Source organism: Alligator sinensis, unplaced genomic scaffold, assembly GCF_000455745.1.
Source record: "Alligator sinensis unplaced genomic scaffold, ASM45574v1 scaffold210_2, whole genome shotgun sequence".
NCBI classification, from domain to species: Eukaryota; Metazoa; Chordata; order Crocodylia; family Alligatoridae; genus Alligator; species Alligator sinensis.
In genome coordinates, this window is record NW_005841946.1 from 2,286,524 (window position 1) to 2,307,763 (window position 21,240).

A 21,240-nucleotide genomic window follows, 5' to 3' on the forward strand; every position below is an offset into this window, starting at 1 on the left:
TCCGTTTCTGCCCCCCCTTGATAAACTTATAGCCAGCCACAAGGTCGCCTCTCAGCCTTCTCTTGCGGAGGCTGAAGAGGTCCAGGTGCCCCAGTCTCTCCTCACAGGGCTTGGCCTGCGAGCCCTTAACCATACGAGTGGCCCTTCTCTGGACCCTCTCCAGGTTATCCACATCCCTCTTGAAGTGCGGCGCCCAGAATTGCATGCAGTATTCCAACTGCGGTCTGACCAGCGCCCGATAGAGGGGAAGTATCACCTCCTTGGACCTATTCGTCATGCATCTGCTGATGCACGATAAAGTGCCATTGGCTTTTCTGATGGCTTCGTCACACTGCTGACTCATGTTCATCTTGGAGTCCACTAGGACTCCAAGGTCACTTTCCAATTTCGTGCCTCCAGGCAGGTCATTTCCTAGGCAGTACATGTGCTGGACATTTTTCCTCCCTAGGTGCAGCACTTTGCATTTCTCCTTGTTGAATTGCATTCTGTTGTTTTCTGCCCACTTGTCCAACCTGTCCAGGTCTGCCTGTAGTTGTTCCCTGCCCTCCGGCGTGTCCGCTTTTCCCCCTATAATATTTGGTACGGTCAGGAGTGAACAACTGAAGCCAATGGCAAAATTTCCCATCAGTTTCAATCAGGGGGTTAAAGCCAACGGGTTTTTTTTAAAACAGCTTATTCTTCTGGAGGATTTTCCCTGTGCTTTTTCTTTTGGAAGCGCCACTGCTCCTTGGGCTGTAATGCAGTGCTAACAGCACACAGAATATATTTCTCCTCCTGGATAAATAATTGATCATGCTGCATGTTACAATTACTTCAGGAGTGGACAGAGCTTATAAGGAGATGATGAATCTTTCACGTTTCAAAAGGGATTTATTTAATGTAAAGCTGCCGTAACTCATGTTCCCACCTTGCTCCCTCCCCACGCAGCAACCAGCACTAATTTAAAGGCAAAGAGACAGATTTATTTGCAATCAAATGGACCATTCTGGCAGCAACTAATAATACTCAGGAAGAATGAATGCAGTATTCTTAGGCAGAAGAAAGCCCGTTGACAGGAACCTCAGTAATGATCTGTTAAACCAGTGATTCTCAACCAGGGTGCTATGGCACCCAGAGGTGCCTGAGATCTTTTCAAGGGTGCTATGTAGCACTGTTAGGTTCGCAGACATGATTCACAGGAAAAACCAAGAGATTTCAAATAGGAATCCATAGTGTTAAAAACTGCCCTGTTGTGGTCTTTCTGAGTTCTTTGCAACAGAAGAATTGTTCTGGTATTTTTCTGTAGTTAAAAAAAACAGTGAAAACTGAGAGCTGGAAATTTCAAAGGTGGGGGCTTGAGTCTATTGAGGTGCTAGTGCCTCAAATCTACTGAGGGGTGCTTTGAGTCTAAAAAGGTTGAGAACCACTATGCTAAGCTGTCCCAGCCCAAAACAGAGGGGAGAAGGGGAATGGGGAAAAGAACTTCTAGACCAGGCTGGCTCCTACAAACCTGACACGGTGAGTCTGGCTTCCCGGCTGAATTTCACATTCGCAATATTTGTAGCAACACAGTGAAAAATCCCACTGTCTTCAGCTCTCAGCCCAGTGATCTGCAGGACTCCCTTTGGAAGCAGCGTGTACCTAAAGGGCACAAAAAAGCAAAGCATTTGCTAAATGAACATGGCTGGACAGCAGAGTTGTATATCCAGGGTGACTTCGGGCTTCTGACAGTACGGATTCCCAGCACCCCTGTGTCTGGGAGTACACAAAGGTGCCACCCAAGCCAAGCTCACCCCAACTCAAGGATCTCAGGTCTAGTAACACAAAGACCGTTTCTTTCAGAGACAGGATCTTTGACTTTCCAATGCGCCTTTGACAGCAGTCAAACCCCACAGTTAGAGTTTTATATAAGATACTAGGCAATCAGGACTCATAGTAGAGATGGTATCTTTTATTAGACCAACAAGATTTTTGCAAAAAAGTTTCTTTAATTGCAAAAACCTTTCTACTCTAATAAAAGATATCATCTGTACTACAAGTCCTGATTACCTTTTCCTCTAGACCAATACGGCTACAACCTGGATACCTGACATATAAGATACTAAGATTTTCTCCATGGAAATGTCCCTTTAGCAGGAGTTTCTCTTCAAAGAGCCAATGTTCCAGGGGATGTTATGTGTCAAAGGTAACAGAGCAGGACTTTGTGGCAGCCTCAGCAGTGCATTTGGCTGGACATGTGGGACAAGACAAGTCAACTGCAGAAGAAAACATCTCAGAGATGGAACCACCCCAGGGAGAAAACAGTTGAGGACTTTTTTCCACACTGAACACTGCCCTGTCTGCACCTGGGATCCTTTCCTAGCCTTTGTTAATATTATTTTTCAAGTTACTAGAGTTGGACAACAGAACACATGAGAAATTCCAGACTTTATTGCTCGAAGGACAAAAGAAGCCTGCAACTGTCCACACAAATGAACCTCAATAGGAGTCTGCCGCTAATATGTGCTGCCTGATGGCACTGATTGGCTTCATGGAGGTACAAAACATTATCTCACCAGAGATTAATTATCTGTGCTGGACTCAGTCTGGAATGCACTGTACTGTTGGCAACGTTTACTGGCAAACTGTAGCGGTATCGCCTCCCCTGGGCCCTGCCAATAATGCTTTTTCAGTCTTATTAGATCTTTATGGAGTTGGGTCTGTGTGAACCTCACACCATCTCCCAATGCCAGAGGTCATTAGCACACTTTTTTGTTGCCATTTGTTCTTATTTTACCAGTGTTAAAATAGGTTAATGGTAGAGTATTTAGGAAGAGGTTTGAAATTTCTGGCATTTTCAGTCATCTCTAGAACTTTAAGTGAATGGGCTTTAATAATATATATATACTGTATTATGATAGGTTGCTTAGCATCTTATTTTTTACAGCCATATCTTTAAATTGGCTGGCAGTAGGTCATTACACTCTGATGAGTTAATAATTTGGTTCCATCTGGAAGCTGGAGAATATCTTTTTCTAGATCAGCATATGGTTAAGTATCTGTAACCTGCTCTCTATGCCGGGTTCTGAAAGCCTGGCTGAGTATCTCAGACAGTGTGAGAGCAATCAGTTTTATATGTACTGAAGTTGATTGCAATCTCCCCGGGACTTTAAAATGTTCTTTGTTTTGGATGAATTATACCACCAGAAGCCTTCATTTTTGTTAACAATCTGCCCACAGCATTAGAAGATTCAATTCCAAAGCTATTATTCTGTCTTCAAAGCCTCAAAACGTAAGACTCAGCATACACATTTATAAACAATTTATACACAGAAATGCACCAACCATGATTAATGTAGAAATCCAATTCAGTTACAGAGGAAGCAGCTCTCTTCACCCAGTCTCTTGGGTGTCAGAGATTAATCTACAGAGCTCATGATAGAAACCTTCTCTATTCCCACAGGAAGCAGAATCTGTTCAGACTCCAGATGCTCAGGACAGGTAGGAGGAACCTAATCTAACTTCTTGCCAGGAGATAGTTCTCCCTTATCCAAGGAGGAGCAAAGGGCAAGCAGTGGAAAACATGCTGGATGATCACAGGACTGGATTCTGCGGCTGTTCCTTTTCAGCCTCAGTTGTAAGGAGGGGCGGTGGTCTTGTTCAACTCCTTACCGTACACATGGGCACATCCCCAAGCCCCCAACACTGGGCATACACTTTGACCCTAGCCTGCAGCAATCTTTGCCACTCCAATCTTTGGCATCTCTGGAGCAAAGGTGCATGCAGCTCTCCTCCTGTAATTCCCATAGCTGGAGATAGACTATCCTTCGTGGCTGCAGGGGGCAGGAGTAGGAACAGTGGCCTCAAACTGCAGCAGTGGAAATTTAAATTGGAGATTAGGAAATATTTTCTCACTCAGAGGGTGGTTCAGCATTGGAACAGGCTACCCAGAGAGGTTGTGAAATCTCCATCCTTGGAAATTTTCAAGAGCAGGTTAGACAGACACTTGGCTGGAGTGGTTTAGTCAGGGATGATCCTGTCCTGAGCAAGGGGCTGGACTACATGACTTCGTGACGTCCCTTCCAGCCCTACTTTCCTATGATCCTATGACTTGTTCCAGTTTCAACAGCTTCATTTTAATGAATGCACTTTCAAGGCTCAGGTCTGCAGCCTTTACTCACCCTAACTGGTATTTATCTATACCACAGAGTCCCACTGGGCCATGCTGCTGGCTAGCCAGGACCTCTACGTAGCTCCTTGTGTAATACTCAACACGAGCCAAGCCTGTAGTTGCCTAAGAAAAAAGATTTGATAATACAAGGAAAAGCAAAATCTGATGGCTGCAGTTTTATTCCTCAGTTGGTCTCTTGGGTGCTTCTAATGTAAGTTCATGGAGCAGCTGAAAAGGTCGACCATTGTTTCAGTTCTTCTGCGTCTTGTTTTAGCCTCTCAAGCACCAAGCTTCCTTCTGGCACTGAAATGACATTTTGAGACCAGGGGCCTTCAGAGAAAAAAATCTTTTCTGATTCCTCATTGCATCTCTTCCTCCTAAGCAGACAGCGAGTTGTGACGAAGGTGTGCTAAGATCCGCGCTCTCCAGGAAATCTTGTTTAGGGGCTGATCAGAGGCAGCCGTGACGAGCATGGGCTGCAGATAGCATGTCATTCCTTTCCTGTTACGTGCCCTCCCACCTGCCCCCTCATTTTCTGCCAACTCTTGGAAGATCAAACTGTTTCCTAAGCAAAGGGAGGGACCTGTCAAACAAAGAAGTAAGGAGGGGGTATTTCAGGGTAATAAGGGAGGAGGGGAAATGAGTTTGGTTGTTTTTTTTTAAAGGCTGGTTGAATAGGAAAGGAGCTAAATAGGTTTTAGGAGGAGGATCCCTCTGTTCATCTCATTATTGACAAGGCACCGTATCACAAGGCAGCTCAGAGACTTCTGATGAGGTCAGAGTTGAACTCCTCAAAGGGCCTCCTAGCACCAGGCTGCTGCTCATATAACTTGTCCCTTTGACTTTGGCTCAGCAGCAAAAGGGAAATTCACACCACTTGAGTCAAAGCAAAGATGGGACGGGACATGCAGTGTGGGCTGATCAGTCAGGTCCTGCACAGAACCTGATGGAGGGCTCCTAGCACAGGAAAATCAACCTGCAGTGAGGGTTGCATTGAATCTCTCCTCTACCAGAGAGCCCTGCAGAATGAGCGGTGTCAGCTGGGAAGAGGCAGAAACAGCGTGGCCCAGGGATGCATTAATTTAGCACATCTCTAAGCCTAAAGGATCCTATGGAGTCTGTAAGATATATTACAGCTGTCTTTTCATGACAGAAGGACAGTGACTCCCATGGAGCCAGGCAGCAGAGAGACCTTTCCATCTCACTGGGCTTGCAAGACTGAATTTGGCTGACCTGGAACAGGTTATCCAGAGACGTGGTGGAATCTCCATCCGTGGAGATTTTTAAGAACCAGCTCAACCAAGACCCGGCTGGGATGATCTAGTTGGGGCTGGTCCTGCTTTGAGCAGGGGGCTGGACTAGATGTGACCTCCTGAGGTCCCTTCCAACCCTCATTTTCTATGATGCTGTGACCTGTTTCCAACATGCTTGTGGGTGCAGAGAGAAACTGCGCGTGGTAAGTCATCTGTGTGCCTCTTACCTTTTGTTATCTGTACTGATGGGGACACGATTCTTTTGCCACAAGATTACAGGCTCTGGTAACCCATGGATCTGACACTGGAACCGTGCAATACCTCCTTCTTCCACAACTGCATTCTGTGGGTGAATGTGGAAGTCAGACATAGCTGGAAGAGAAGGGAAAAAACAGGGGCAGGTGAGATCCAGACTAAGAAACAGCACTGCCAACAAAGGTTGCAGTGACCTTGGCTGGCAGAGCTATCAATGACTTCAGCTCCCAGCAGTCAAGAATTAGGTTGGGTGATGCAATGAAGTTGCCAAAAATACAGCTGGAGCTTGCTTGATCCCACCTGAATATGTACCCGATCCCTTGGGATAAAGAAGCAGTAGTGCTTAGAAGCTGTGCATTCGTGTGCCTAAATCTTACTTAAACTGAAAGGAGAAACATCTCCACTAAGCAATGAAGCTTGCAAGTGCCTCTGTTATCACAGCATCAAGAAGGATGCTGCAACGCTGCAGTAGCATTCACTGACAGTCTATACTATTGATTTCAGTGGGTTTTGGATCAGGCCTAATAGTAGAAAATGAGCATCTTCTTCCTAGGCTCTTTTTATTCCACTGCTGCGAGGACCTTTCAAGCCCACCACCCACAGCCATCCTTGTTGTGTGTATGGCTTCACTATGGCATTAACTTGGTTGTCATTTCTGCATTGGAAAGGCTTACAGAACAAGCTGGGAGAACCTTTCCTGGCAGTCAATTCTGAACCTCTGCTTGACACACATTGCAGGCAGCCTCAGCTCATTTCCAGTTCCTGCTTTCCAGCACCACAAAAGGACCGATTACAACAACAGTAAATTAAGACTTGAAATGATAGAAACATGTCCCAACATTGCTAGTGATCCATCCTCAACTCCCAGTGCTAGTTTTTGTGCCTATTTGCCCCATGCCCCAATAGCAGCAGAAGCCCCCCATTCAGTACTGTACAACTAACAAACCTATTGCAGACACCCGGCAACCTAATGAACGCAAATACATAACAAGCCAAATTTTGCCTTGAGTAGACCTGACTGAGACCAAGGAAGTGCAGAACAGTGAGTTGCATCAATCAGACAAGAATTCACACAGCATTCACTCCAGGGAGTCCTGGCTGGGAGTCCAGAGAAGCCCCCAGGACACTGCAACGGCACAGTCAAAACACCAGCAACAGGTCTTCCCTGATGGTGCTAGCACTGCAAGACCCAGCGCCCCTGTCATTTCAATCACCAGACCATAAAGCTGATGCCATTAAGCCTGAGCTTTGTCAGGCCTTCCTGCCTGCCTGCCAAGCAAAAATTGCATATAAAGGGAACGCTGCTTCTGAGGGGCCCTTTAAGCAAGCTAATGGGTGAACACTTCTACTGAGCATCCCAAGCTCCTGCCACAACACTGTATCTTGTAGCATGTTGTGGTCATCCAGGAAAGGATCCAACGTAGATTCATTCATAAGATGTTACCATGCTCCACAGGAATGGAGAGAAGACCAGGACATGGTGAGAGAGGGCATGTGCACATCAAGGAATCCAGTGTTAGCATTACAGGGAACCAGGGACACTGCTGCAGAGAGCAAGTTTAACAAACAGTAGTGGGTTTCTGTCTTGTGGTCACTGCTGTGGACAAGGCCCACGTCACCTCCAGTGCCACTGAAGTGTAAAGTAAGAAGTGAGAACCATCATCTCCCACTTCCACATCACCTCTCCATAACCAAACACCCTGCATCTTCCTGCACTGCTCATTTCTGCTCCTTGTAGAACTGAATCACCACCGACCCCACTTCTGAGGGACACTGCACACCTCCGACCTGCCCCTGAGCATCCGGCAAGCCTGATGTTACCAGAAAGCACTCAGGACCTCTCCGGGTTAGCCCCCACATGGCCACAATACACATGGCTGCCTTGGCTTCTCATTCCAGCCAGCTGGCAGGAAAGGACAAATTGCAAAGCATCCAGGGAAGGAGAAGAAAAACCATCCCGATTCAGCGTGCAGTAATAGCAATAATCATTGTGTGCAAAGTGCCTGGCATGCTGTTAGTGAGACATAAATAATACAGTAATTATTACTATTAATTAATTGGAAGGTGCTGCCTGTTGACTCCACAATAACCATATCCCGGGCTAATAAACAGCCCAGCACTTATTTAGCTCATGATTCATTTTCAGTACCACACACACAGGAAAATCCCTCAACTTACCAGACAAGATGAGATTCAAGAACCACCCTTCTGCCCTCTAATTCTGCCTTCCCAGCCCTAAAAAAGACTTCTCTCCCTCCTCAAAACAACTTCTTGCCTCCTTTTGCAGGTGGCATGGGGTAAAAAAGGTGCCTCGGCTAGAAAACAAGCTAGGGAGACGTCAGGGTGGCTTCATCACTCATTGCAGATTCCAGCTGGACTCAGGCAGCTGGGAGCCTGCTATTAGCATTCATGCATTAAATATGGGCTGCATTAACCCACTCCCTATCAGCAGCCTCGACTTTCTCGTCACGCGTTTGTTCAGATGATTGCATGACACCGAGGAGCAAAGCCCCGGCGAAGGGTGGGGAAGGTTGAGCTTAGATCTTGCTCTCTGGCACTAAGCATTTCATTAATAACCATTTTGCTTCAAGTGCGAGTGGATTTCATGTGCCAGATGGCCTTTGAGAGATAGCTGGAACACCCGAGCCACCGTTCCCCGCGCCCAGCAGCTCACCGTGTGGCTTGTACACCCTGATTACAGCCGGCCTACGTGTAACGTGAAACCCGCCGGGCTGGGAGCTTGGCCTCCAACAGCAGTGCCATGTGCTCTGCTTCCCCTACAGAGAGGGCAGCAGGCAAACGACCTTCTCTATAGAAATGACACAACTTCTCTGATTTGGAAGGTGGAAACTGGTTTGCTCCTCCTATGAGCAAGGGCAGGGCACCCGATGGCTACAGCAAATGGGAATGGAGGGATCACTGGAAAACCCACCAGCCTGGAGAAGAATGCCAGGAAAGGGCCTAGCTCCAAGCCCCATGGAAATCAAGAGCCATCAGGGCTATGTCCAGGCAGTGCCGCCTCCAAAGTGGGGGTGAGGTATAATGGGGGGGTGGCCTGGGGATGCCTTGCTTCAGCAAATTCCCTGATTAAAGGGGTCTTGTCCTAGCAATAACCCAGAGACAAGTACCTTCTCTCAGGGGAATCCTGTCTGGTGCAGGATGTGCCATTTAGGACTCCTTGGGACTGAGGTCCACCCAATCCAAAGTCCTGCTAGACACTCAGAGGGCTCCCTGGCTTTGCTCCGGTTAACGTCCCCTCCCTAGGGGTCAGCCCAAGTGAGGGACAGTAAAACCATCCTTCAGCCATGCCCGGAAAAGTTGGTGCCTTTCTTTGATATTTTCATATTGTTCAAATGACTGACATTTCCCTAAATTAGGGACTGAGTGCAAAATCAGGCTCTGAGGCTATAAGAAACCAAGATACCCAGGCTGCAGCAGAGAAAACTGAGGTTGGAGATTAGGAGGAGCTTTCTGACTGAGGGTGGTGAAGCGCTGCAACAGCCTGCCCAGAGAGGTGGTAGGATCTGGAAACGTTCAAGAGCAGGTTGGACAGACACTTTGGCTGGGGTGGTTTAGTCAGAGATGATCCTGCCTTGAGCAGGGGGCTGGAATAGATGACCTCAGGAGGTCCCTTCCAGCCCGACTTTCCGATGATCTAGGACTTCATTTTTCGTATTAGTTGTATGACGGAAGAGTTGAATTGGGGATCAGGAACACATGCTATACAGATACTTAGTAAGAAGACAGCCCACTACCTCAAAAAGCTTTACAATCCTGATAGGCCACCAGCCACCAAAAGAAGAGTACCCTAAATCTGATGTGAATACCCAAAACCTGATAGCTGGGCACCAGGCACTAAGGTACGAGCACTGTATAATTAATACCCCTGGACTAGCCACTGGGGAACCATGAGCTATCAGGAACTGCACAAAGTTAAATAATACAGCAAAATACTCCCAAATCCAAATGCCTGGGCCAAGTTTCCTTGTGAATGGGAAATTCTTCCATGCTGTAGGGATGACTGTGGAGAGCAAAGTGTGAATGAAAACAGCTGTGGGTAGAAAAATGCATGCTCATTTCTTTATTTCATTAATATCATCTCTTAAAGTTAAAATTGCAGTGATAACCTCTACTCTTAAAGACACTAGTATTAATATTTCCTGTGAATAAAACATGAGAAGCTATAAATTATTCAGTTAGCAGGATGTTAAGTAAAATATTACTCTTCAACGACCCTATAACGTGGCTTTGAAGCACGGTTTTATGTTAAATGCCTAGGAAACACCGTGACCCTTGCCAAGACAGCTGGTGTCCCAAAGCTGCATTAAAAATTAATGTGTTGATCTGCAAAATGTGATTTTTTTAAAGCAGGTTTGCAACTTTGTTTACCATTAAAAAGACAAAGGTTTCACTGGAGCTTGTCTAACTAGCAGCTGAGTTAACTGTGAAGAATCGCTGGAACATGGCTTCCTACCTGGAAATAAATCACAAAGGGGAGAGAGCTGGAAAACTGATGTCTTGATGGCCACCAATCAAGGGAAGAAAATCTCTGTTGCTACCCATAGGATGCTCCATGCTTCCCACCTGCCTGTACCTACCTCAGACACTTGAGCTCTAGCTTTCTTTTCTCTTTTACCGGGAACCACCCAGGCTTTCATTATCAGAGGGGCTTAATTGCTTAAACATACACTGGGAACAGGGCTGCCCAAACTTCACAGCACCAATGGTGGCACTGGCCTTTTGCCAGGAGCCTGAGGGAAGCATCTAATTTGTATGCAAATGTACGTAATTATTTTTTTAAAATAAATGTGTGCAACCAGAATATTTGCTTGGGCTCTTAATCTCCCCACGCAGGGAAAACCTGTCTAATGGATCTGTGTTGTCTAACTCCATCTGTCTGTCCAGCATCCCCAGGACAACCATTGGAGGAAGAGTGGATGAATGGGACTTGCTGCCTGGTTTCGTTAATCTGCACTGAGAATATGTGTGCATGGGTTTATTTCCCGCTAAGGTCTCCTATGGCTCAGTTCCCTGTGTGGTATGAAAGGCAGCGTTCGGTGAGGAGCATCCACATTAAGACTGTAGTGCACTGGAACATCCCAGTCCAGCCTACTGCGCACCCATGTCCCAACACAGCACACATAGACGGATGTGGAGTCCTCCCTTCCCAGGGAAATAAACCACCACAGGCAGAGTCAGGTCTAAAACCTGAGGTGGTGTCTCTCTCTCCAGAACATGGCCATGATGCGAAAGGTCTCAGGGCTGCTACCAGACACTAGGCCCCAGTGATTCCCCCAACTGGATGCATCTACATGAGATGTTTACTGTGCTTTAGTCTAATAACACTGCACAGTAGGGCTGTGTGAAGCTTCAGGTGCCTATTCGATTTGGAGGAGATTTGGCCCGATCCAGTGGCCGAATCGCCGAATCCGAGTCAAATCAGGGGACCAATTAAAAGGTCCAAATTGATTTGAAGCTCTCTGAATTGATTCAGAAAAGATTCAGAGAGCTTTGATGATTCAGGCAGTCCCTGCCCACTGCAGCAGGGAGCTGGAGCTGAACTCGGAGCTGGTAAGTAGGGGGCAGGGGAGGGAGAGCTGGAGAAGCGGGGAGGGGACCATGGTGGGACCCCTGCCAGGCCCCATCTGCTGCCGCGGTGGGGGGGGCAATTCCCACTGCCCCCCACTGCATAGAGGGCTCTGCCACAAGCTCCCATGACCCCTGCCCACTCTCCCAGCCCTGCCATGGCTGCCCTGCCTGCCCCAGCTCCGGCCCTTTAAGAATAAACAAAAAACAAAACAAAAAAAACCCCAAGACTCACCGGCTGCTGCAGCACGGGGCAGTGGGGATTGTCCCCTGCTGGGAAGTATCTGGTGAGTTGGGGCTTTTTTGTTTTTTTCCAAAGGGCTGGGAGCTGGGGTGGACGGGGCAGCCATGGGGGGGGCTGAATGAGCAGGCAGGGCTCAGGGGGCTTGTGACAGAGCCCCCCACATGGCATGGGGCAGTGGGGATTCCCCCCACCATGCCGCCAGGCAGGAGCTGGCGAGTCAGGGCTTTTTTTTTTCAAAAAGCTGGGAACTGGGCCCAGGCAGGGCAGCCATTGAGAGCAGGCGGGGGATGGGGCCTGTGTGATTTGGAGATTTGGCTGATTTGTCAGCAGCCGAATCTCCGAATCAGATTTGGCCCCATCGATTTGGTACAGTGATTTGAATCACCAAATCAAATCACTATCCCCCAAATCGGCCGAATCCAAAGTGAATACTAGCCACTTTGCACCTACTGCACAGTAGCATGGATGTCAAAAACTGTGCTAGTAGGCTACTGATCAGTGCTGTTAGGCTAATGCGCAGTAAGTGTCATAAAATAACCATGTGCCGGCAGTACTGTGCAGTAACTGGGATTACTGCGCACTGTCACAACCCAAGGGTGTGATTTGATGTGTGTGCGCTTCGGCACTGCTAAATTATTTCCCGCCACCCCCATGGCGGCTAGGGATTGGCTTGCTAGCCATATAAGAGGCTTGAGCGGTTTCCGCCCAAGTTGGAGGAAAAGGAGAACTCCGAGGAGAACCCCGCAAGGGAGGACTCCATAACCATCTGGAGGAGGAGGAGGGATTCACATCTTGTGAAGATCTCTAAGCGCTGTGGAGCCTATCGAACCCAGCGCGTACCTTAAGAAGGCTACAGGGGTCTGATCAACCTCTGGCCTCTCCCCGTCGCCGAACGATCCCTCGACGAACCCCTTCCCGGCGCGTAAGTTCCACGGAGCCTAGCAAACTTCGTGTGAGTGTATCTAGAGCTCTCTGCTTCGAGTTGTTTTCTTCGGTTGGCGCGATGGGCTCGCGGGTTTAGAGCCTCCAACTGGATTGGGCTAAAAGGTTCGCGTGGAAGGAACTCTAGTCCGCCTCTCTTCTTTTCTGTCTGTAACTGCAACTGAAGCAAGTTTTCCTGCCTGAACCGCGACCATCTTCGGTGTAAGTAAAATAATCTTATATCAACTGTTAAGCGTCCGTGCCTAATTCTAGCCCGCCGGCCTGCATTCCCCGACCCGCATGCCAGGGCTGCTGGCCACAGCCCGCCGCGAAAGCCCCCGAGAACCTGGGACCGCTCCCGGCCCGCACATGCACTTAGTTAATACTTCATTAGGCAAGTACTAACTTAAATCCGCAGTAACTAAGGTGCGTTAATGAATGTGTAGATGTGCCCACTGAATGCCACTTTTGGTCTGTGATTTGTGTGGTCCAGCCAGCACAGAGAGAGTTATAAGGAGGAGTGGGCTGGTGCAGGATGGGATTTTCTCTCTCTGTGAGCAGGATTGCACTGACAGCTTGTCTACACCAAGGAGACCGTGTAGAAGGTCTGGGTATGAATTGACAGCACACTAACTACCCCACAGTATCTCCCTGCATGGGTACACTTATTGTCAGCATGGTCTTGTCTACACAGGGACACACAGGAAAGTCAACCCACATTCACTAGGGGGATTTAAAGCAGGTTAGCTACACCACCATCAAACTGCTGTGTAGACACATTCGTTCAGAATTAAAGACACGGTCCTCTCAATTGGACTTATTCCACATCCAGAGTGAAGTTACTTCAGATTAACTTTCCTCGGTGTCTCTGTGGCAAGATAGCTCACAAATCAATGTTGAGCACTGGTCTGCCATAAATTCACATCCTTGCTTACCAGGCACTGAGATCCCCACACAGACACGGTCCCAGGGAAGAGTGGTGCCCAAGCTAACCTCAGCTAATCTCACGGCCTGTGCAAAAGGCAGGGCTAAAACACCAAATTAGTCCCAGAAACCAAAGTGTGGTGCTGGCGGTTCTGGAAAGTAGCACTTCTCTTCCAAAATGGCTCTGGCGCTGACATCCCCAGGGGTGAGAGAAGGGGATCCTCCTCCTAACTTAACACCCTGACCCCCTGCAGTTTTAACCAGAGGAACCACTCTTTGCAACTGCTTCCTAAGCCCAGGGTGACCTTGATTCCCACTTTCCACACTGGCTCCCTGGCTACAAGGTGGGTGTGGGATTGTGATGAAGCAGACAGTACATGTAGAGTCTTCCTGCACTCAAACCTCTCCTGCTGCAGGGGTCTCAGGGGAAAGTCCTGAAGACACAGCTCTGCACTAAGCCGGCAGCATCCCACAGGTAAGAAGTAGATCTTGACCTCATCCATATTCACAGAGGATTTATTATGGCAAACAAGTTTGCTGGGACTCTCCTAATCGAAAAGCAAATACACTCTCCTGATGAACAGATGCCACAGAAAGTCTGATGTAATAAAAATGAAAATAGGTATCGAATGAATTTTTCTTTACTCCATGAAAAACTAAATTGAAACCATTAGAGGCTAATCCTTTTTTGTTCAGCAGAGCATTAGTGCTAAGCAGGAGATTGACCTAGATTTGATGTAAAAAAGAAAAAAAAAAGAAAAAGAAATAAACAAAACATTAACTCGGTTTGTCAAAGCAAATCCCAGGCCTGTTGTAGTCATTAAAATACAAACATTATTATCAAGGGTAGACACAGGTGTGGGGGTGAGGGACGGGAGAAACTAGTCTAACTGTACAGTACAAATTGCAGTGTTTAGAGACTATTGAGGAAGCCCAGGTTGTGCTGTAATGAGTTTTTCTTTGTTTTTAAATGACTTCAGATGGGAAAAACCCTCTGAGTTCCTTATAATACAATGCAACAATGCTATTGCTTTCCAGAACTGCCTGAAGAATAAGCTGCTGAGTTGGACTCCAAGGGTGGCTGAGCACTGCTAGCCACCCTTGGAGTCCAACTGTCTGCAAAACGATGCCCCAAAAGGGAAGCTGCTTTCATGCTGCTTCCCAAAATCTCCATCTACTCTCACCTCAAGTGAAGACTTGTCCGGAAGTGAAAGTATGCAGCAGAACTGCTCCAGAAGCGGTATAATCGCAGGGCAACCATGAGCTTAAAAACAAGGAGAAAACTCCCAATACATAGTGCTTATCCACAGCCCTGGGCGGATCTAGAATTTGGAAAAGGGGAGTGCAGGTGATCAGATGCACCATCATGTATAAAATAACGCATTTTTCTCCAGTTAGAAATGAACTAGAAGCTGTACTAGAAGCTAGGGGCCCTCTGGCTGTATTATTCAGTTGAAGATTGAAGCAAAAACAAATATGACTTCATTGCAATGAGTTAAAAACAATCTGCGGGGCTGCAGAATAGGAGCTTCGTTACCGGGAACAGCTAACAGGCAGCAGAACTGCAGAACAAGGGATGGCTTGATTTGGTGGACCCTCAAGCCCATTAAAAGAGAAGAGAGGGTCGCTAACACCTGTGGAATGCAGAGTTGAGAAGGGATCAGGTAGACTGTAATGAGCCATGAAGTCAATTGTCTCCCTCGGCACTGCCTGACTAGACAGGTTGCCGCCTCTCCCGGGGAGTTGGTTTTACACTTTGGCTGGAGCAGGAATCAGAGGTGGGTGCGAGTGCACCCGTGCAGCCCCCCAGATCTGCCCCGTCCACAACTCTTCATTGGTTCTCAAGCTCCTTTACAAGGGATGGCCGTTAACACTGTGCCCCTTGTCCAGACGAGATGCCAGAGGCGAGAGATTAAATGACTTGCCCAGTGTCGCACAATAAGTCAGTGGCAAGCAGATTCCCTTAAAGCGTAGTCCTGTCTGGAGCGCTGATGTAAAACCGCGGCTGCCCGAAGGGGGAACCTTTTCCCTCGACTGAAGAGGGGGTTGTATCCCTGCCCCGGCAGCCTCCGCAAGCTCCTCCTTGCGCTCCAAGAGCCAACCTGCGGATGGTCCACTCCATGCCATGGCAGCAGTAAAAAGGGCCACGGACACTGATACCAGGCACCATCTGCCCAAGCCCAAGCCTACAAGGCTGGTGCTGACCTGGCTGTGGCCTTGCAGGTCTAACTGGAGTTGACGGGAGCAATGGAGGCTCCAGAAGACAGGAGGGTGGTGGGAGTGGAGTGAATGTCTTTTATTGGCCTGCTGAGGAGAACTGGGAAATCCTGCACAGCTGAGGACCAGGAGACCCCACTTTCCAGCATCACTTCTGCCTCATCCACCAGGCATCCTGCGCTCCACTGGTGCTGGGCGCGAGGAAGCCCCGGCATTGTGGAGGAAGCAGTCAATCCAGCGGCCGGACGCTCTGGAATGAGTCCAGCCAATTGCGCTCGGGGAACTTTTGCAAGGCACAATTGCACAAAGTGCCAATTAAACCTATATCTCAAGTGCTTGGAGCTCATGCTGACAGGCGGCGCCGAAACAATCCTCGGCGGCCGTTAGGCTCGTTAGGTGCTGGCACTCCTGCCCAGCCCCAGCCTCCCCGCAAGAGCCTGGGGTTCCCACAGCCCATCTCAGGGATTGCTTTCAAAGGAGCTGGCGGGTTCAGGCTTCGCAAACACGCGCTCCGCTTTATCTGCAAAAGAGAAATCCTTATCTTGGAAGGGGTCACTTGATTTGCTCCCCTGCACACTCTGAGAATGGAGGAGCCGCCTCTATAAAGGGCTGGACATAAAAGGGCGGTGGATGGGGAGGCGAGGGAAGAAGCCAGTTGTATTGGGTTGAGCCTCTCCTCTCGGTGACCCCAGCTTAACGAGAATGGCTTAGCCAGTCTTTAAGAAAAGACACTGTATCTTCTCTTCACTTTTTTTTTCCTTCTCTTTTAACGATGCATTAAAAAAAAGCAGCAGCCGCAGTAAGGCCACCTCACAAGGGCCCGGTGGCTATTCACAGCTGGGCCGCAGCCTCGCCCCGACTGGAAGCTCACTCTCCGTGTCTAATGATGCTATTGTGTGAGGCTCTTGCAGGACGGCTATGGAGCCCTGTTTTGAATGCAAGCTGCTTTGTGCATAGTGAAGCGTGAACAACAGCGCCGCCCATTTATCTATTTAATTCTCTAGGAGTATCAGAGGCTGGGGCCTTTGCTCGTCTCTAAAGGGAAAGAAAAATTGCCTTTCTCTCTGCTTTAAAAAGGGAGGGAAATATTAAGAAAGCAGCAGCGCCTCTCCCACTACAGAAGAAAATCCTTTTTGCCACCGCTGGCTGATTAAAGGGTTTAAAATCCCAAATCTCCATTGTCCGTGCCGGGTTCCAGGCCTGAAAACAAAATGTGCTGCATTACTTGGGAGAGGTAGACCCCAGGGAGACATTTTGGCTGAGCATAAATCAGCACTGGTGAACAATGCAGACCCCAGAAAGGACGGACAGGCGCCCTGTTGGGTGCTGCTCTTGCTAACCATGGTTGGGTGTTTTCCAACAAGGACAGGGGCCAAGCCTGCTAGTTCCTACTCACATGTCTTCACCCCTCCATGACAGCAGCCCGGTTGACTTTAACCGGACTCATCAAGTACAGGAAGACACAAGCCTAAAGCTTCTAAGACACAGCACAAGGCACCATGGTTCTTCTGGCAGTTTTAGGGTCCACTGACCCCACCACAGCCTTATGGTCTCCAGTTTGCAACAGCTTTGCTGCTGCCCTCCAAGACTGGAGGCAGCGGGGCTGCGTTTCAGAGGGACACCTGTAGAACAGAGCTCCAGAAATGATAGTGGTGCCAGCAAGGCTCCTCTGTCTCTTCTTGGTGGTCCTCTACCACTAAAAATGCCAGAACTGATTCTTTCCCTTCAAAGATGGATGAAATGATTCCAGCTTAAGTACAGTTCAAATCAGATCCAGGGGTGCTCTCAGGCAGCGATGCCTAGTTTCAACCTGGAGAGGACACACACACACACAACCAGCTCCATTGTAAACCCCTAAAGAGAGGAGTTGGAAAGGAGTTGCTGGTTGAGGTTGAAAAGCACAAGTGTGCTGCACTCTAACAGTCCATCTTGTGATGGAGCCGCTGTCTATGGGAAGAAATATGCAACAGATACTTAATAAAGAAACCACTTAGCACTGCCTGATCTGAGGCAAAGAGTTATTGGCTTGTTACATGACCATGTAAAACTATCGTGGGCCCAAAACAGGCCCCCAGATTGCACCCCTCCTCACTGCCAGGCCAGGCTGAGCTCTGAAGCTACTGGCTCTGCAGGGGCAGCAGGACACAGGAGTCCTGATGCAGTCACTAGACTTCCTCCAAGGTCTCTGGGAACCACCCATCAGCACAGGGGCATCTTCACATCCATGAGGGGGTACAAAGCTTCCTCCCTCACACAAGCCTCAGTCCTTGTGGCTTGAACGGACAGAAGAAGGCCCTGAGCCCTGTAACCTATGAGTTTGGCTGTGACCAGGAGCACAAATCTCCTTCACCTGCCGGTGCTCTCTGGGTCAAAAACCAGAGCCACCCAGGGTTGTGGGGTCATCACAACCAGGTTCAGAGCCAGACCGTGCTTACAAAGCCATGCACAGTGTGTCGACAGGGAGCGATAGGTCCTTGCAGGGTGTCTTTCTTGCAGTTCTAATAAGCCGCACATTTTTCTGGATGTGTTTCTCCCATGCAGGGCACAGGGAACTCACAGGGAGTTTCCTTCTTGCTCTTTCTCTAGGGTTCCCCTGCAGGAATCCCCTACCGTGCAGAGGGGCAGAGGCTGGGGCACCCAGCCGGTCTGCAGGTTTCAATAGACGTGCTCATCTTTTGTCCATTTCCTCATTCTCTGACATCACATCCCAGGAAGCAGCCATGCTGCCCAGCATGGGATGGAGTTAATATTGCCTCCAGGGAAGTCCAGAAGGTGCTGAGGGAGTACCAGGACCTGTACCCAGAGGTCTGCAGCACAGGAAGTGCCACGGGGTCCTAAGTCAGGAGGAACATGTTACAAAACTGGCATTGTCTGGATAACATTTTACATTTTATAGATTTCATAGACATTCAGGCTGGAAGGGACCCCGGAGGATCATCGAGTCCAGACCCCCGCCCCAGGGGCAGGAAGTCATCAGGGATCATAGGATCCCAGCAAGATAAGCATCCAAGTGTCTTGAAGGCGTTCAAAGTAGGTGCTTGAACCACCTCCGGTGGCAGTCTATTCCAAACCTTGGGGGCTTCGACAGTGAAGAAGTTCTTCCTTATGTCCAGCCTGAATCGGTTGCAGAGGAGTTTGTGATCATTCGATTTTGTCATCCCTTGGGGCGCTCTGGTGAACAGACGTTCCCCCAGATCCTGGTGAACACCCCTAATAAACTAAGATGACCATGGCTGAGGCCAAACTAACACTGGACATTCCCAGAGTAATGCATGTAGAGAAGCTCAGGGGCATGCAACAGGACTCTGCAAGGTGGAAAATCCCCAGCAGGAGAGGAGGGATTTAAAAGCCTGCAGGTGATCTCTTGTATATGGATTTTGAGAAGCTGTGATATCAGATACAGCACAGACAAAACCCTGAAGCCGATGCAGCACAGTATGACCACATAAAGCTGTGATGTTGGTTCAAGAGAGTCAGGCTGATGGAAGTGGAGGGAAGGTCTACCCTTCAGAGAGCAGCACAGTGTACAGGCAGCGGAGCTGGCTCCATGAGGCTGTGGCTAGACCATTCCTGGTGCCCAGGGTGATGTGGGTCCGTCCGCCTGCACTACTACGTGCAAGGCTAGTGACTGGAGGCCTGGGTACTTTATAGACTTCATAAAGCACCCAGAGGGTGCAAAACCACAGAGGGGATATTTCATTTCTCTCTTCTACGCAGAAATGCTCCAAAGGGTCCTGTTCAAAATGTCTCCAGTGTCCAACAAAAGAGGCGAGTTCCAGTAACTGCGCTGCCTTGGTAAACCCCTGGCTAAGTCCAGCTGGGCCAGATCGTGGAAGGTGCCAAGCAGATGACTGCCCCTACAGAAAGTGGGAGAAAGAGCTAACTACAAGTGCCCCAGGGGATACAAGTCTTGTACCCAGCCAGGTGGTGAGGAGGGCTGGGACAGAGACAGAGCACAGCTGGCCCAGGGAGGGAAAGCCTGGGCTGAGCCTTTCTGAAGGACACAGGGACCTTTCACCAGCACGTGCCCTGCAAAAGTCCCTGGAAATAATGTAATAGAGACCAAGAAACAGCTCCATGTGCTCCTGCCTCAGGACAGGTCTTCCTTGCCAGGCTCCCAGTGCAGTCAGGAGCACTGAAAGGCCCTGCTTCTCTTCCTAACGAGCTGCGAGTCACATAATGGAGCTGTCCATGTAACTGGGGGCAGAATTTAGCCCCAGGTATTGAGTCCTGATAGTAACTTATAGGCATATGCATCATCTCCGACAGGTCAACAATTCAGCTCTTGCTGGGCTTCTCTTCAATATACCCATTCCCTCTGTGTCTCACTCGCAAACACGCAAGCATCCAGGCCATGCTGGCAGTCTTAAGGCATGTTTAGTAGATTTATAGTATTGATTATGGTTCACTTATTGGAAAATAACTACCACATCATTAAAGTTTGATGAAGGAGCACTCTCCTGTGAATTTGAGAGATCTTTGTCTGGAGGGAGGTGATCCATGGGCCACAGAAGAAAAGAAGCAGTGATCACGCACCAAACAGGGCAATTTTATGCTGCATATGCTATGGAATTGCCAATGGGCAGAGGAAAGCAAGCTCCTGCATCCACACCTCTAGCGATCCAGTGGGGGTTCTCCCCGCCCCATGGCATCCCAATGCAATGCTGACTTCTAGGCAGAAAATTAACAAAACATGCACCCTGTGCAAAAGAACATCCAGTGCTCTGCAGACAGAGATCTCACCGCACATTACACAAGAAATCTGCATCATGATCCCCATTTGAAAGATGAGAGAGGTGAAGTGATTCGCTTCATTCACATCAACAAGGCCAATGGTAGATCCAGGAATAGAACCTGCACCTCCCATATCACCAGCCAGCGCTCTCTCCCCTACCCAGAGCTGTCAAATGCATTTGGCCCTGTAGGCCAAATCCTGACCACAGTGATTCCTACAGGCTGGACCCATACTGAGATGCTTCCTGTGGACCAAACAACCTGCAGGCAGTGGCATTGATCCCCGTGGTCACCAGAGCCACTGTTTCAGTCACTCACCCTCTTCCCCAGCCACCAATTTTAGCCAGCCACACGGGCCTCTGTGGGCTGGATCCGGCCCATGGGCCATATGTTGGACATCCCTGCACTAGACCACACAGTCTTCATTTAAATGAAAGAATGCCTATCCACTGCCTGCCTACTCCCAGCTTACCCTGACACTACCTCCTAGACAGGACTGCATGACAGATGACCCTGAATGGCCTATTTATCTTCCATTTCACATGTTTGGCAGGGAAAAATCTACTACCCAACAGCCCTTTTGGCTCCCTCCTCATGGTGAGAGGCAGAGGAGAAGTCCCCGGCAGAGAGAGGCATCACGGGGAGGGCCCTCTCCCAGCCAGGTGCATGGCAGTAATTTCTCAGAAAGAAATTACACTCCGGCCCGTGACAGCCTTTAGTGTATCCTCAGGCAACTGTCTGTGAAACAAAAGCTGGGGTCCTCCTGCTCTGCTGCTGGAAGGAAAGGGAAGTATTTGATGTTATAAACAATTCTTCATTTGCTTTGGAGAGCTGCATATGGGGTTTGTGAGGACAGAGTTCAGAGCAAGGTTATCTGTCATCATTACAGAGCAAGAGCATGGAAGAGGTCGCGCTGCCCTGTACAAGGACACCCCAGCAGCCCAGAGATTGAGTCCAGGGGCCTGAGACTGAAGGGA

General features: G+C 48.9%; 1 protein-coding gene across 1 annotated transcript in view; it reads right to left on the reverse strand.

The window, feature by feature from the left end:
* The window catches only part of IGDCC3 (immunoglobulin superfamily DCC subclass member 3), a 166,399-nt gene that overhangs the window by 65,771 nt on the left and 79,388 nt on the right, over window positions 1–21,240 (reverse strand). Inside the window, exons 3-4 of the mRNA XM_025199553.1 lie at window positions 5,610–5,754; window positions 1,490–1,620 (exon numbers count right to left, since the gene is read on the reverse strand). Of these exons, the coding sequence (XP_025055338.1) occupies window positions 1,490–1,620; window positions 5,610–5,754 (276 nt within the window). The remainder of the gene's footprint in view (window positions 1–1,489; window positions 1,621–5,609; window positions 5,755–21,240) is intronic.